The 17,801-nt window shown below is 40.1% G+C and overlaps 1 protein-coding gene across 2 annotated transcripts in view; it reads right to left on the minus strand.

Annotated features, from left to right (window-relative positions):
- Positions 1-17,801, minus strand: part of BLOC1S4 (biogenesis of lysosomal organelles complex 1 subunit 4) — a 19,698-nt gene continuing 1,897 nt past the window's right edge. For both annotated transcript variants that reach the window (XM_038388364.2, XM_043508275.1), the window contains exons 2-5: positions 16,963-17,034; positions 13,660-13,761; positions 7,479-7,613; positions 1-821 (exon numbers count right to left, since the gene is read on the minus strand). In XM_038388364.2, coding sequence (XP_038244292.1) covers positions 720-821; positions 7,479-7,613; positions 13,660-13,761; positions 16,963-17,034 — 411 coding nt within the window. In that variant the 3' untranslated portion in view covers positions 1-719. The remainder of the gene's footprint in view (positions 822-7,478; positions 7,614-13,659; positions 13,762-16,962; positions 17,035-17,801) is intronic.

Here is a 17,801-nt window from a genome sequence, read left to right on the forward strand (position 1 = left end):
TAAACAAACTACTTCAACTTTAATTACAAGAGCTTTGGTAATCATACATATGTAATTTTGGCATTATTTACAAAAGTCAAGGTTTATACATGTATCAAACAGAACTTCCAAGTTTAGACTTTTACCCTTGAAATTCTACAACAATCATCACATTCCTGTTCTCACACTGCAGAGTTTGGTGGAGTTAGCAGTTCACAGAACAGCAGAGATCTTACTCCTATGTATTTTTAATATATGCTCTCAGATATTGGAGAGCAGGACCCAAGCCATTCCTTGGGGACATTAATGTAGAGAGCTTTGTCCTTCTCTCATCTCAGTTACCCACAGTGCTACTTTAAAAAAACAAACATTGTGCTACAGATGTTATTACTGGTAGCAACACAGAAATTGAAGTGTAACAATACAAACAAAGAAGGACATTTCCTATTTATCCATTTTCCTACTAGAGTGTGCTTAAAGATGAAAAGTCAATTGCAGGAGTACCCTTACCAATTTCTCTCTCTTAACCTGAAAGTTTATAGCTTTATTTGAGGAAGACTTCTGTAATCATATATTATACACTAATAATTGAAGACTGCTTATAATACTGTCGGAAGACAGATGGTGGCACACAGGATGGCAATCTGCCACTGATGTGCATAAAAATGCAGCAACTCTGAGCACTGCTTTTGTTCACTTGCCATTCTCTCTTCTGGATTCATTTCAACCCAAAAGCAAAATCACGAGTAAGGTGGCTCACTGAGACACGGAAAGTAGTCTTCAGTCTTGAAAAGGGCTGGAGGCTCATATAGGGTCTGATGTTGCCGTGAGGAAGATGATTTCTGTGATTAAGAAACATTTTATTTGATTTTTGCTTTTGCTTTAACACTTTTTGTTCAGTTATGTAATGAGCTATATGTGCATAAAACATTAACCTCAAGCCTTTTGTCTCTTCATAACCAACAAGAATTCCTTCATATAAACTGCACAGTTCATATAAAAATTGCTTCCACTTTACACTGTTTCTATTCTCAGTGTCTGGAAACTCAAACACACGTGCTAATCTAATTGGCTAAATTAAAAGGTAGCCTTACGTTAATGAAGTCACTATAATAAAACGAAATGGGAAACTTGGTTATTTTATATTTCAAAAACATATTGTCTCTCTCACTGAAGTATTAACTTTTTGATCACGTATATTTCATCTTAAATAATTTCAATAAATCCAACAATTAAACCGAGGAGAATTCAGTATTTCCTTAAACTTATCCGTACTATTGTTATTGCAGTGCTACAGAACATTTAGCAAGAATATTGACCTAAAGTGCCAATGACAACAGGCAGTTAGACAATTTACTTTATTATATCTCTTGTAATCATTAGGATTTAAATTATTTTACCCTTTGCTTTCACATACTCATCACTTTCTCAATAAATTGGTCTCAGCCAGCAAGTGAACTTTATTTGGAAAGAAGGGATTTTCCTCAGGCTGACACTTTGGTTATAAGAAAATTGAACAAAACTGTAAACTGAAAGTTGCTTATCGGCAACAACATATAAACTGAAAAAATGGCAGCTTGGTGTATGGCTTGCTCCTCTACAAGAAAGTCTTAGCTACATTTAGAAAAATTTAAAAGGGATACCATCAATTAAAAAATATCACATCTGTCTGAAATACTTTTAACAATATAGATAAAAACTAACACATAACTGAAAAATTCTAAAGAATTTCTTTCTATTTTGTGCAAACAGTTTCCCCTGGTTGCATCAGTTTTTCCATACAGCAACATGGGAGAGAGTATTTTAAAAACATGACTACAATCACAAAAGTTGGCAGAACTCAAGAGCAGGCACAGTATCTGAAACTACTTTTTACTCTTCTTTTACATTAAGTATAATTATTTTTGAGTCTACTTGGTGGGCATTTCAAATTTTAGCAGTGTAAAAAAGCCTGCCCCCTCAGTAACATTTGGAGGTGTGAGAATTGTACATTCTCACTCCTTGGCACGATGAGTGTCCCAATAGAAGTTGAATTTCTGGGACAATCTTAAAATGAGACTGTGAATACATCATTTAAGACCAACCAAAACTTCTTTCACACCAAGGACCGGTTAAAAAGTAAACAAACAAAACAAAAAAAACCCTGGCGAGAGGAAAAAAATTGCAGCCAAAGTTCAGCCAAAAAGGAAAGGTTCCCAGAAAGTTGTTAGCAGGTAAAAAAAGCGAGGACGAAAGTCCTAAGATAACTAACTTACACCATTCACTCCCAAATGCTTGCTATAATTGTGAATTATTGTTTATGTCCCCAGTCCTGCAAACAAGTAAGTACTTGCTTAAGTTTATGCAAGTGAATAGCCTGCTGGAGAACCCTATGCATGAAACTATATTCAGAAAAGGGCTGGTAGAAATGGCATTGCTGCACTTAAAAGATTTGGTCTCTGTTTATTGTTAGTGAAAATATTCATACTGCTTTATATTCAGTTTAGTCATACATGGCCTGCACAACTGTGATAGAGAGATTTGGATTCTAATTTAGCTTGTTCAACAGAATTAAGTTTCAACTACTGAATTTATTACTAGTGTAATAAATGTTCATCGAGCGTATAACATTCAAGCTAGAACACAACTGGACTTTCAGATCCCAGTGTGTGGGTATAATGCTGGCAGTTCAAAAATAACCACTTTTTAACCAATGAGCTGTGAAAAACTGATAGCCACAGAGACACACACACACTGCAGTGCCATTTTTACAAAGTAGAACAGCGTTGTCATGGTTATGAATAAAAATTTGTAACCTTAATATTGTATAATTAAGCTTTTGCATTTAATGACTTCTGTAGCAGCACAAACAGAAGGATTAAAGGCTACTTTGACCATGGGATGGTGTTCCATGAAGGAGGAGTGCTGGGCAGAGACGGGCTCCATCTTACGAAGAGAGGGAAGAACATCTTTGCCAGCAGGCTGGCTAACCTAGTGAGGAGGGCTTTAAACTAGGTTCACCGGGGGAAGGAGACCAAAGCCCTGAGGTAAGTGGGAAAGCGGGATACCGGGAGGAAGCACAGGCAGGAAGGTCTGTGAGGGGAGGGCTCCTGCCTCATACGGGGAATGAGGGGCGATCAACAGGTTATCTCAAGTGCTTATATACAAATGCACAAAGCCTTGGAAACAAGCAGGGAGAACTGGAGGTCCTGGTGATGTCAAGGAATTATGACGTGATTGGAATAACAGAGACTTGGTGGGATAACTCACATGACTGGAGTACAGTCATGGATGGTTATAAACTGTTCAGGAAGGACAGGCAGGGCAGAAAAGGTGGGGGAGTAGCACTGTATGTAAGGGAGCAGTATGACTGCTCAGAGCTCCGGTATGAAACTGTGGAAAAACCTGAGTGTCTCTGGATTAAGTTTAGAAGTGTGTGCAACAAGAGTGATGTCATGGTGGGAGTCTGCTATAGACCACCGGACCAGGGGGATGAGGTGGATGAGGCTTTCTTCCGGCAACTCACGGAAGCTACTAGATCGCATGCCCTGATTCTCATGGGTGACTTTAATTTTCCTGATATCTGCTGGGAGAGCAATACAGCGGTGCATAGACAATCCAGGAAGTTTTTGGAAAGCGTAGGGGACAATTTCCTGGTGCAAGTGCTAGGGGAGCCAACTAGGGGGAGCGCTTTTCTTGACCTGCTGCTCACAAACCGGGTAGAATTAGTGGGGGAAGCAAAAGTGGATGGGAATCTGGGAGGCAGTGACCATGAGTTGGTTGAGTTCAGGATCCTGACGCAGGGAAGAAAGGTAAGCAGCAGGATACGGACCCTGGACTTCAGGAAAGCAGACTTTGACTCCCTCAGGGAACAGATGGCCAGGATCCCCTGGGGGACTAACATGAAAGGGAAGGGAGTCCAGGAGAGCTGGCTGTATTTCAAGGAATCCCTGTTGAGGTTACAGGGACAAACCATCCCGATGAGTCGAAAGAATAGTAAATATGGCAGGCGACCAGCTTGGCTTAATGGTGAAATCCTAGCGGATCTTAAACATAAAAAGAAGCTTACAAGAAGTGGAAGCTTGGACATATGACCAGGGAAGAGTATAAAAATATTGCTCGGGCATGTAGGAAAGATATCAGGAGGGCCAAATCGCACCTGGAGCTGCAGCTAGCAAGAGATGTCAAGAGTAACAAGAAGGGTTTCTTCAGGTATGTTGGCAACAAGAAGAAAGCCAAGGAAAGTGTGGGCCCCTTACTGAATGAGGGAGGCAAGCTAGTGACAGAGGATGTGGAAAAAGCTAATGTACTCAATGCTTTTTTTGCCTCTGTTTTCACTAACAAGGTCAGCTCCCAGACTGCTGTGCTGGGCAACACAAAATGGGGAAGAGATGGCCAGCCCTCTGTAGAGATAGAGGTGGTTAGGGACTATTTAGAAAAGCTGGACGTGCACAAGTCCATGGGGCCGGACGAATTGCATCCGAGAGTGCTGAGGGAATTGGCGGCTGTGATTGCAGAGCCCTTGGCCATTATCTTTGAAAACTCGTGGCGAACGGGGGAAGTCCCGGATGACTGGAAAAAGGCTAATGTAGTGCCCATCTTTAAAAAAGGGAAGAAGGAGGATCCTGGGAACTACAGGCCGGTCAGCCTCACCTCAGTCCCTGGAAAAATCATGGAGCAGGTCCTCAAAGAATCAATCCTGAAGCACTTAGAGGAGAGGAAAGTGATCAGGAACAGTCAGCATGGATTCACCAAGGGAAGGTCATGCCTGACTAATCTAATCGCCTTTATGATGAGATTACTGGTTCTGTGGATGAAGGGAAAGCAGTGGATGTATTGTTTCTTGACTTTAGCAAAGCTTTTGACACGGTCTCCCACAGCATTCTTGTCAGCAAGTTAAGGAAGTATGGGCTGGATGAATGCACTATAAGGTGGGTAGAAAGCTGGCTAGATTGTCGGGCTCAACGGGTAGTGATCAATGGCTCCATGTCTAGTTGGCAGCCGGTGTCAAGTGGAGTGCCCCAGGGGTCGGTCCTGGGGCCCGTTTTGTTCAATATCTTCATAAATGATCTGGAGGATGGTGTGGATTGCACTCTCAGCAAATTTGCGGATGATACTAAACTGGGAGGAGTGATAGATACGCTGGAGGGGAGGGATAGGATACAGAAGGACCTAGACAAATTGGAGGATTGGGCCAAAGAAATCTAATGAGGTTCAATAAGGATAAATGCAGGGTCCTGCACTTAGGATGGAAGAATCCAATGCACCGCTACAGACTAGGGACCGAATGGCTCGGCAGCAGTTCTGCGGAAAAGGACCTAGGGGTGACAGTGGACGAGAAGCTGGATATGAGTCAGCAGTGTGCCCTTGTTGCCAAGAAGGCCAATGGCATTTTGGGTTGTATAAGTAGGGGCATAGCGAGCAGATCGAGGGACGTGATCGTTCCCCTCTATTCGACACTGGTGAGGCCTCATCTGGAGTACTGTGTCCAGTTTTGGGCCCCACACTACAGGAAGGATGTGGATAAATTGGAAAGAGTACAACGAAGGGCAACGAAAATGATTAGGGGTCTAGAGCACATGACTTATGAGGAGAGGCTGAGGGAGCTGGGATTGTTTAGTCTGCAGAAGAGAAGAATGAGGGGGGATTTGATAGCTGCTTTCAACTACCTGAAAGGGGGTTTCAAAGAGGATGGCTCTAGACTGTTCTCAATGGTAGCAGATGACAGAACGAGGAGTAATGGTCTCAAGTTGCAATGGGGGAGGTTTAGATTGGATATTAGGAAAAACTTTTTCACTAAGAGGGTGGTGAAACACTGGAATGCGTTACCTAGGGAGGTGGTAGAATCTCCTTCCTTAGAGGTTTTAAGGTCAGGCTTGACAAAGCCCTAGCTGGGATGATTTAACTGGGACTTGGTCCTGCTTTGAGCAGGGGGTTGGACTAGATGACCTTCTGGGGTCCCTTCCAACCCTGATATTCTATGATTCTATGATTCTATGATACTTTTATGGGAAAAAGAATACAGTGGTGTCCTGGTCCATGACTGGGGGTTTGAGGTGCTGCTGCAATACAAAATGAAAGATTGCTAAGTGGCTTAGAAACACAACCTCTGGACTGAATGAAATATTTTTCCTCTTAAAACTGCAAAGTATTTGATCACCCCCTTCTTACAAAGAAGGAAAATGAGGCACTGGGAGGATAAATAAATAACTTGCCCAGGCTGAAGAGCTAGGGTCAGAGTTGGGAACAGGTTTTCTGACCTCAACCCTCAGCCCTGTCTAAGAGAGCATGCTAGCTCTCTAGCAATGCGTTCTCCTTTACCACTCTGATACTACAGTTTGAAGTGCAACTCAAGTGACTGCCATGAACTTCAAAAAGCTAAAATTAACCTTTCTACCAGATTAAGTAGCTTACTTCTCATTTTTCAGCATGTAATTGGCCCATCACCACAAAGGAAAAGTAATTTTATTCTCCTGTATGAAAGCCATCTAACAAGATGCCTTGTGATCCATTTACTGTAAATCATGCGACCACAGCATCCTTATTTATTTTTAAAACAACATAGCGCTCAGTGACCTTTTTCTCTTTTTAACTCTTCTGATGTTCTCATGTAGAATAGCACTTTGAAAAAAATTCCTTGCACATTTTTAGTTTGTATAGGTTCCTCCTATCTGCCTTCAGGTTGGAATTCAGTGACCTTTTATTTAAGGTTTGCTCTTTTAGTGCTTGTTTTGTAGCTCTTTTCATGCCTCACACAAGTTCTTTGGAGCATGAACTCAGGCCCTCCCAAGAATTTATTCTCTTGGTTCCTCTGTTGTAAGATCATCATTGTGCACCATACCCAGCTTGTGCCATGTGCAAAAACTTCAGATTTAAGTTCAGAGATAAATTCATAGATTAACAGATTTAAGGCCAGAAGGGACCATCATGATCATCTAGTCTGACTTGCTGCACATCGCAGGGCACAGAACCTCACTCACCCACTCCTGCAATAACATCTGGCTGAGTTACAGAAGTCCTCAAATCTTGATTTAAAGATTTCAAGAGAATCCATCAATTACTCTAGTTCAAACCAGCAAGTGACCCATATCCCACGCTGCAGATGAAAGTTGAAAAACCTTCAGGGCCTCTACCAGTCTGACTCAGGGAAAATTCTTTCCTATCCCCAAATATAGTGATCAATTAGACCCCGAGCATGTGGATGAGACCTACCAGCCAGACACTTGGGAAAGGATTCTCTGTAGTATCTCAGAGCCCTCCCCATCTAGTGTCCCATCTCTGGCTGTTGGGAGATATTTGCCAATAGCAATCAAGGATTGGCCATGTGACATTGTAGGCACTCTTCTCATACCATCCCCTCCATAAACTCATCAAGCTCAGTCTTGAAATGAGTTAGTATTTTTCCCCCACCACTGTTTCCCTTGGAAGGCTGTTCCAGATCTTCACTGTAGCCTATTTCAAAGCCTACCATTCTCATGACACATTTTAAGACACACTCACCTTGACAGAAACATACTTACATTAAGAAAGGATGGTACACTGATAGTCTGTAAGAATTTTTTAAAGGTGTTTGGAAAAGTTCCAAGGTCTGTTTCTGCCTTTGTGACCTGCTCCTCCAGTCCAGCCACATTATTTCCGACTATTTTTACAAAGGCCTAGGTAAAAATAAAACAAAGCTATCTTTATTCATCATTATGTAAGAACATTTCCCAACAAGAGGTTCAGATTATGTAGAAATTAAAATATAATTGTTAGGTAACAATCCTCAAAGAGCATAAAAAAATTCATATTTTGTGCCATCTCCATTTTGAATTTGTGCCACAAATAACCCACTTGTGCAACCTTCTATAAGTTAAGTAGAGTAAGACAGACCAGTTTTTTTTTTTTTTAAGAGAATATAGAAGAATATTAACATTCGGCATACCAATTTAATGTAGTTAGACAACAAGTGTACTGCTTTATTTAACTGAAAGTTGTTACAACGTTTGCTTACATAAAGTGAGATTTTTGTCCTGGGGAGCAGCAGTAAACAAAATGTTATTGTACTTTAATTTGTAACAAGGTCTTGAATTGTTTTGCTTAGTACTTGCTCTGAAATTCCTTCCATACCCATGAATATCTGCAGCTCTCTCAGACATGGACAAGAATGGTAACTGTCGGAAACCGAACACTGAATGTCTCCAGCCCATTTGATGTTTAAAAAATGAGAAAAAAATCCAAAGGCAAAACATTTTCAATATGTTCAGTAGCTAGTTAATTAAATTAAAATTAAACACACAAAACAGCATATAAAATAATTGTTTTGTTTAATAAAAAAGTTTAATGTTTTGATAAGAGAAGTTTATGTATAAAAACGTATTCCACATTTACAACTAAATGATTTATTAAACACAGGGATTAACTGCAGTCAGTGAATTAAACTGAGTATTTCAGATCAGTCTGGGAAAACATTCAACTATAACTCAGTAAGAGAGACTGGAGCTTAAGTTCCTAGTCTAGTCTAAGGCCATGTCTACACTAGCAAGCTTACAGTGACAGCTGCGCTGCTGTAAGATCACTCATGTTACTGCTCTGATGGGAGAGAGCTCTCCCATTGACATAATAAAACCACCTCAACGAGCGTCGATAGCTATGTTGGCAGGAAAAGCTCTCCCACTGACATAGTGCTGTGCACACTACCACTAATGCTGGCAAAATTTATGTTGGTCAGATGTGTGTTTTTTTTTCACATCCCTGAGCAACGTAAGTGATAGCATAGACATGGCCTAAGTGTCTTGAAAAAATCACACTTGGTCTACACTACTAACTTATGTCTGTATAACTATGTTGCTCAGGAGTGTGGAAAATCCACACCCAAGTGACACAGTGATACCAACGTAATCCCCAGAGTAGACAGGGCATGTCAATGGGAGGGCTTCTCCTGGGTGGTGCGGTAGCTATGCTGACAGGAGAAGCTCTCCTGTTGGGTATGGTAGTGTCTTCACTTAGCACTGTAGCGGCACAGCTGCACCTGGTGGCTGCAGCGCTGTAAGTGTAGACAAGCCCTGAGACGGTCTCTTAAGTTACTCAGGCTCACCTACTGTGCCATATTTATAAAACTTGATCTCCAAAGTTAGATATTTCCCCCCCGATTCTTTCTTTATAGCAGCCTTTAATTCAACTTTTTTGATAGAGGCTCATGGAGTCAGCATATTTATTTTTTATATAAATATTTTAAAAGATTATAAATTTAGGCCTTCACATATTTTGTAATAAATTCAGATTTCATTTTAAACAGGTTTATTTTTTACAATGATACACTCGTTATGACATAATGAACAAAATAAAAAAAAATTTAAAGAAAATCAGCTTTTTAAAATCATTGATTTTTATCCACCATGATTAAAAGTGCACGTCTGGTTTACTTCCCCCACACATCCTATCACTTTTATTCTGTTAACAGCACTGTAGTCTATTCTGCCTTTCAGTCACCATGCTGTGGCATTCACTTGTAGGGGGCAGGAGCTTGTTTTACAAAGCAAGGTTTTCAGGCTTAAAAGCAGGGGATAGGGCAAAGTCTTTGCTGTCGATTTCACAGATACGGACATACAGGCCGAGAGATTCACTTGTTGCCTAATTGTTGAACACACACTAGGAAATTAATAATTGTGTGTGCTTCCACGGCAACAAGTGAACTGAACAAAGGTTGCAGCATTCTGTTCCCTCATGCTATTGCCACCTTGGATTTTATATCAATATAGTAACATTGATTAAAGTCAAAGATATTCTGAAACAAATGTGTATGTACCCCACTAACTCCCCATTCATTTCAGTTTAGAATTGTCTTTTCAGGTTTTAAAACAAATCCATTGACTTTCAATTTTCTTCACAATCCTAGCCTCCCTCTTCCTCTGCATTGATCTCTCAATGAACTCCTGTCCCTCCACAATGATGGTATAAGAGCTTTCTAATCCATAGCTCCTAGTATCTGAAACTCTTCCTGGATCTCTCTATTTCAAACTCATTTCAGATCTTAGCTGTTAATATTTTTCTTCATTGCCTAGGTGGGGTAACATTTTCAAAAGCACCTAAGTGATTTAAGAAAACCTTCATCCAAGAATATTAAAGGAATTGGCACCTGAAATTGCAAGCCCATTAGCAAGAATTTTTAATGAATCTGTAAACTCAGGAGTAGTACCGAATGATAGGAACTATATTAGCAATTCTCCAATTTTTAAGAAAGGAAAAAAAAAAAGTGATCCGGGTAACTACAGGCCAGTTAGTTTGAATCTGTAGCATGCAAGGTCCTGGAAAAAATTTTGAAGGAGAAATTAGTTAAGGATATTGAAGTCAATGGTAAATGGGACAAAATACAACATGGTTTTACAAAAGGTAGATCGTGCCAAACCAACCTGATCTCCTTCTTTGAGAAAAAAGAAAAGAAGTACTTGTGGCACCTTAGAGACTAACAAATTTATCAGAGCATAAGCTTTCGTGAGCTACAGCTCACTTCAGATTTTTTAGATAAAGGAAACGCAGTGGATCTAATTTACCTAGATTTCAGTAAGGCGTTTGATACCGTGCCACATGGGGAATTATTAGTTAAATTGGAGAAGATGGGGATCAATATGAACATCAAAAGGTGGATAAGGAATTGGTTAAAGGGGAGACTGCAACGGGTCCTACTGAAAGGCGAACTGTCAGGTTGGAGGGAGGTTACCAGTGGAGTTCCTCAGGGATCGGTTTTGGGACCAATCTTATTTAATCTTTTTATTACTGACCTTAGCACAAAAAGTGGGAGTGTGCTAATAAAGTTTGCAGATGATACAAAGCTGGGAGGTATTGCCAATTCAGAGAAGGATCGGGATATTATACAGGAGGATCTGGATGACCTTGTAAACTGGAGTAATAGGATGAAATTTAATAGTTAGAAGTGTAAGGTTATGCATTTAGGGATTAATAAGAATTTTAGTTATAAGTTGGGGACACACCTATTAGAAGTAACGGAAGAGGAGAAGGTCCTTGGAGTATTGGTTGATCATAGGATGACTATGAGCTGCCAATGTGATATGGCTGTGAAAAAAGCTAATGCGGTTTTGGGATGCATCAGAAGAGGCATTTCCAGTAGGGATAAGGAGGTTTTAGTACCATTATACAAGGCACTGGTGAGATCTCACCTAGAATACTGTGTGCAGTTCTGGTCTCCCATGTTTAAAAAAGATGAATTCAAACTGGAGCAGGTACAGAGAAGGGCTACTAGGATGATCCGAGGAATGGAAAACTTGTCTTATGAAAGGAGACTTAAGGAGCTTGGCTTGTTTAGCCTAACTAAAAGAAGGTTGAGGGGAGATATGATTGCTCTCTATAAATATATCAGAGGGATAAATACAGGAGAGAGAGGAATTATTTCAGCTCAGCACCAATGTGGACACAAGAACAAATGGGTATAAACTGGCCACCAGGAAGTTTAGACTTGAAATTAGACGAAGGTTTCTAACCATCAGAGGAGTGAAGTTTTGGAATAGCCTTCCAAAGGAAGCAGTGGGGGCAAAAGATCTATCTGGTTTTAAGATTCTACTCAATAAGTTTATGGAGATGGTATAATGGAATAATGTGATTTTGGTAATTAACTGATCTTAAATATTCAGGTTAAATAGGCCGAATCCCCTGACATGGGATATTAGATGGATGGAATCTGAGTTACCCAGGAAAGAATTTTCTGTAGTATCTGGCTGGTGAATCTTGCCCATATGCTCAGGGTTTAGCTGATCGCCATATTTGGGGTCGAGAAGGAATTTTCCTCCAGGGCAGATTGGAGAGGCCCTGGAGGTTTTTCGCCTTCCTCTGTAGCATGGGGCACGGGTCACTTGAGGGAGGATTCGCTTCTCCTTGAAGTCTTTAAACCACGATTTGAGGACTTCAATAGCTCAGACATAGGTGAGGTTTTTCGTAGGAGTGGGTGGGTGAGATTCTGTGGCCTGCGATGTGCAGGAAGTCGGACTAGATGATCAGAATGGTCCTTTCTGACCGTAGTATCTATGAATCTATAAGTGCTTTTGTACCATTGACTTCCACAGATTTAGGTGCCTAAGTGCCTAAATCACTTTCGAGAATAGAATTTAGAAGCCTGGTTATGTAAATGCTTTTGCAAATGCTATCCTGGATCTCAGTTTTCCTCTCATTCTACTGTTTGAATGGTTTTGGGAGACACTCTGTATGAAAGACATTATCAAAAAGTATAAGTTGTATTATTGATTTGAGAAAGCAGGAAACCTAGCTGTCTTGTTCCAATCAGCAAGCGCCAACATAAATGAAGATACTGTTCAAGAAACCTGGCGCTTTCAAGGAATTACAAAAAAAAAAAAACCTATTAGTTCCCCACGTTAAACTTGCATTAAGATTTGGATATTAGTTACCTTTTATAGTTTAGATTGCAAAATTTCTCATTCTCCGAGATAAAACATTAAGTAAAATAAATTATAATACTGTACAGAATACATATACAATTTTCAGATGCAGTGTACTGGAATACTAATGTGATGAACCATACAGATGGATGGTGCACTGATTTATAGCAGTGAACTGTTTGTTCCATTTATTTTAATACTGACTTATTGAATGCATTGCAACACATACACAAATTCAAACAAATTTTGAATTTAAATTATGAGAACTTCTATTAAAAATGTTATCTACCCTGCACCAAGTGTCATGTAGAATGTCTTTGTAGACAATGTAGAATGAAACTGCTCTGAAAGGACTACTGCTACTAACCTTGTAATAAAAAAGAAAGGCATTTTGTAGATGGGGTGATGTGTGTGGAAAAGGCAAGTTGGAAAAGGCAAAAAAAGCAGAGATATCAGGTTTCAGAGTAGCAACTGTGTTAGTCTGTCTCTGCAAAAAGAACAGGAGTACTTGTGGTAACTTAGAGACTAACAAATTTATGAGAGCATAAATTTATTAGAGCCCACGAAAGCTTATGCTCTAATAGATTCGTTAGTCTCTAAGGTACCACAAATACTCCTCTTCTTTTTGCAGATACCACAAATACTCTTGTTCTTTTTGCAGAGATAACAGTAGTTCTAAAGTTGGAGGTCCACATGATTCTCAGTGATAAGGCTAGTGAAGATGCCAAACTTAGAGACCAAACTGATATTTTGCAATTCACTAGAGTAGCAAACCAACCAACCAAAAATCCTTAATAAGATAAAAAGCACAAGTTTTTGGGGAAAGTACAGAAGAGCTACATTAAAAAAACTTCCATGAGGTAAGTGGAAACACCTTAGCTCCTCTATATTTCCACTTGCCATTGGCATTGTACTCGTCATTAGTTTGCTAAGAAAATAAGACAACTGGTACCATTTTGTTGGTCACAAGAAGTAGTGTATGCACTGCCTGTAGAGTTCTGGCATCCAGCCAACAGCAAGTTAAACCTTTGTGACTGGCACAAGCAGCCAATTAATAAAGTAATACTGAGTTCCCACGTCATTACATATACTAGTTGACATCTTGTGTGTGAAAACACTAGTTCACAGTTTGAAACAAAAAGGCACCTTTAGAAACTAGAAAGACAAAGAAATAAAATGTTTGCTATATTCAGCATGGGAAATCTTTTGAAGCATCTAAAAGGGGTCTGTAACTCTAGAGAAAAAACATTAAAATATGCAGTGGTACTGTCCCCTGGAGAAAAGAAATGTAAATAACTGACATCAGAATACATACCTCTAGTTTGTCAATCTTTCTATATATCTGTCTCATTTCTGTAGCTTTTGTGTGAATCTGAGGTACACTTTCATTGACTACTTGAGAAGACTCGCTTCGAATCTAAAACCAATCCAAACAAATTACATAAAGTTGAGTGAACACTATAATGACTAAATCTGTAAAATAACTTTGGTATATTCTAATACTAAAGTTAGTGACATCTAGTTAAAGCCACTGGATCTTGAAGGCTGTAAACAAATTAGTGCTGGTACTGTGTCTGTTACCATATGCAATCATATGCTGGGCTCATTTCTTAATTATTTCCGAATGGCACAGAGGACTGCCCATAATGAAAAATAGAAGCCAAAATGTAATATATAATAATAAAATAATAAATCTTTTCACTTTCAACTCTTTTCATTCAAAGATCACAAAACACTTTTCAAAGGTTAATATTATCCTCATTTGACAGATGGGAAAATGGAGACATTGAAAAGTTAAGACACCAACTCAAAATCACAAAGAGCCACTGCATCTCAAGAGCATGAGGTTCAAGTGCAATTATTATCATAGCTTCAAGAGATTTCCACCAACTAAGTTTTTCTAAGGTGTCCATGACTGTAGTACGACTCCTGCCATTGAGATATATAAAGGGAAACCTATTTTATTAATAAGGGGTGCTACTTCTGGTTGGAAGTTTTTTGTCTTCTTTCTGTCTCTTCTGACTTGCTCCTTTCTCTTTTCCTTAAGCTCAACAATCAAACATCATCTTTCCCAAACAACTGAATATGACAAACTGCAAGTAGATAGATAGATAGACAGACAGATATACACACACACACGCAACATCTTATTGCAGTTAACTTTTCTTGGAGAAGTATATAGACAGGAAACATATTTGGCATGTGGTTTTGCTCTATGATATTACAAGAGCAATGCCAAAATGTAGAAAATACCTACCTCACACTGGGCATATGAGGCTACGTTACTTGTAAGGCACTTTTAATCAGAAGAAGGTGCTATGCAATCTGATGTCTCTTCTGTGAGAGCAGAAGAGAGACATGTGGTGCAACACTGAGGGTAATTAGGAAATATCTTTAGAAATTCTTTCTGTCCCTGGCACGAAAGCTGTGATTACTCACTGCATGTGGGGTTTTTTTTTGGCATTCGGTTTTGAGTGACAAATTTAATTCTGAAGTTGTCTTATGTCAGAGGTTCCCAAACTTTTTTTGCTGCACTCCCCCTTGAGAGATTCATGTCCCATGCATGCCCCTCAGCACAGGGAAAGCTGGTGCCAAGTTTGGAGCTGAGGGTGGAATCCCCACATAAACAATGAATACAGGGAGGAGGCTCTCACACACAGTGTGAATCCTAGCTGCCTGGAGCAACAACTTGTGTGCACATAATGGCTCCGCCCCCTCCTTGCATATGTGCCCACATGCTGGGTGTGAGGCCTTTGCTGTGGGACCAGAATACCTGTGCAGCACTGCCACAGTGTTGATTCGTAACTCAGCCATGGTGGGAAGGGAAGAAGCGAGTTCTTATGAGGCTGTGTGGTTTCTGTGGGAATCGCCTGGCAGCAGGGTGGTGGCACAGTACTGGGTGTGCTGAGTAATGGTAATGGGGATCCTACGGGTACGGACTTTGGGATCAGCCTCATACCCACAATGCCCCAGGGCGCACAAGGTGGAGTTGGGCACCTCAGGGAATCGGTTTAGCACATACTGGCTAACCTGAAGAAACAAGAAAGAAAACTCTTAACCCATCAGGGCCTTGTGTGCACCTGCTAATGCGGGAGGGAGGAGAGCTGGGAAAGGATGGGTGGTATGCCCTAGAATTTGAAAAACAATGTCTTCTATGTTTGTGGCATACACTATTACTTCACATAAGTATAATCCTCCTTATTTATATATGGATAGCTGCCAATATCCAGTTAGCAATTCTGCAATTTTTTTATAATTATATATTTAAAATTTTGCATCTTACTATTTTATTAACAAAATAAATAAATGAATAACTACAATCAGGTTGCAAAAAAGTACTGCAAGTCTGTTTCAATACTGTAAACGCACAATGCAATCTTATAGTCTGAAATGAACTCTGCATCTGTTAGAAACCACTAAAAATTCAGTAATGACTATTAGTGAAGATGGTTTGGGGGAAATCTTAAACTTCTGACTGACAGAAGCCAAGAGGGGAAGACAGGAGGGAACCACTCCATAATTGTCCTGTTCTGTACACGCCCCCTGAAGTTCTGGTATGGGACACTATCAGCAACAGGATACTGGGCAAGATGGACCATGATCTGACCAGTAGGGCAGCTCTTATGTTCTTAACGATTTATTATGATCATTGAAATTATGAACAAGATGAAGCCTGGGGATTCAAGAGTGACTGAAGTCAAACAGGAACATAAAACAATATGGTACTATTAATTGAAGGCAAAATATCAGGTTAATAAATGATAAATAAAGGAAAGCTAGGTTATTACCAAAAACAGTCTTAGATCATCAGCCTGTCAAAATTCTACCTGCCCCCCAATTTTTTTTTCCTGGACAGGCAAATAAAATATTTTTCTTTGCCATTATTATATTAAAGGTGGATTACTATCTTTTTGTGCCTCAGCAGATTAATTTTCATTAACATTTTTAAAGGCAATCTTATATTATGAGAATTGAAAGAATTAAGAATAAAATCTAATTTACTTTTCACTATTTACGCTCTTTCCTATTTGCTTCTTTCTCAGTGAAAACCGGCTTTTAAATCTCACTTTTGTCCATGCCCAAATAGCAGTGAATTTCAAGTTTTGGTATTCATGCACTAGCCTAATACTGTAACATTTAGGCGCAAAGAGTGCCTGGGGCATGTTGGTTTTTATAAAGGTCTACCCACTAGAATTCAAATAAATACTTCTATTAGTTTTAGGGTTTGAAAAACTTATTCTTATTAAACTTATGGGCCAAATATGACTTAGAAATGTCCCTTCACATATCTGTCATTTTACTGGCTAATATTTTTGTAAAGGAGACTTGAGACACATGCTCACGTATACATTAGCAGTTACACACGTACATTTGTGCATACATTTCATCACTGCATGCAAACTGGATAATTTTGGGGTAAGCATGCATGGTAGCTGTTTGCACACTTAGACTTCGACTTAAAAAAAGAAAAAGTGACCCCTAATGTTAATCATATGCTGGTTATTCCCATGAAGGGGAAAAAAACCCAAACCACCCAACTTTTTCAGCACCTCCCCCACATCCATCCCCCCCAAAAATAGGCAGTACCCATATAGAAGTTATAGAGATCAATACATACCATGTCTAACATCCCTACAAATTCATCAACTCTGGTCAGCAAATCTTCTAGACTCTTGTCTAAGCTTTCTATCTGTAAAAAAATACATTCAGGTAATGAAAAATATACTTTGGCACTGCAGTTCTCAAACTCTGGGTTGGGACTCCAAAGCGGCTTAGACTTGTTGGGGCCCGAAGCTTCAGCCTTGAGCAGCAGGGTTCAGATTATAAGCCCCCTGCCTGGGGCTGAAGCCCTTGGGCTTCGGTCTCTCTGCCTAGGGTAGTGGGCTTGGTCTTTGGTCCCTTCTCCTGGGGTCACAAAGTAATTTTTGTTGTCAGAAGGGGGTCGGAGTGCAATGAAGTTTGAGAACGCTGCTATAGCAGATCACAACAACTAAAAATTCATCTTAGTGAAGTTTCACTATTTTGCCATATCTTAGCAACAACCTCTATACGCAAATGACTAGTCACAAGTTCTGTACGTTAGATCTATTGATGCATAAGTTATGTAGTATATGTCAGTATAATTATATTTAACTCAATGGATAAAATCACCTTGAAATCTAGTCAGTGTTAAAATCTGAGTAAGACCACCCCACCAAGCCCCTCAAACCTGGACTGCCACTCCACTGAGCCCCAACCAGCTGCATCTGGACCTACATCCCATCAAGCCTCACTCCCGTAGCACTCAGACACCCCTCCTCCCCACTGAGCCCCTTCCCCCCACACTCAGACTCCTCCCCACTGAGCCCTAACCATCTTCACCTTGACCCCCCTGCAGAGTCCCATTGTCCCTGGCACCCTCCAACAAGCCCCCATGCACCCAGATCCATCCCTGGTACCCAGATCCCCGCACTGAGC

Source organism: Dermochelys coriacea, chromosome 2, assembly GCF_009764565.3.
Source record: "Dermochelys coriacea isolate rDerCor1 chromosome 2, rDerCor1.pri.v4, whole genome shotgun sequence".
In the NCBI taxonomy this organism is placed as follows: Eukaryota; Metazoa; Chordata; order Testudines; family Dermochelyidae; genus Dermochelys; species Dermochelys coriacea.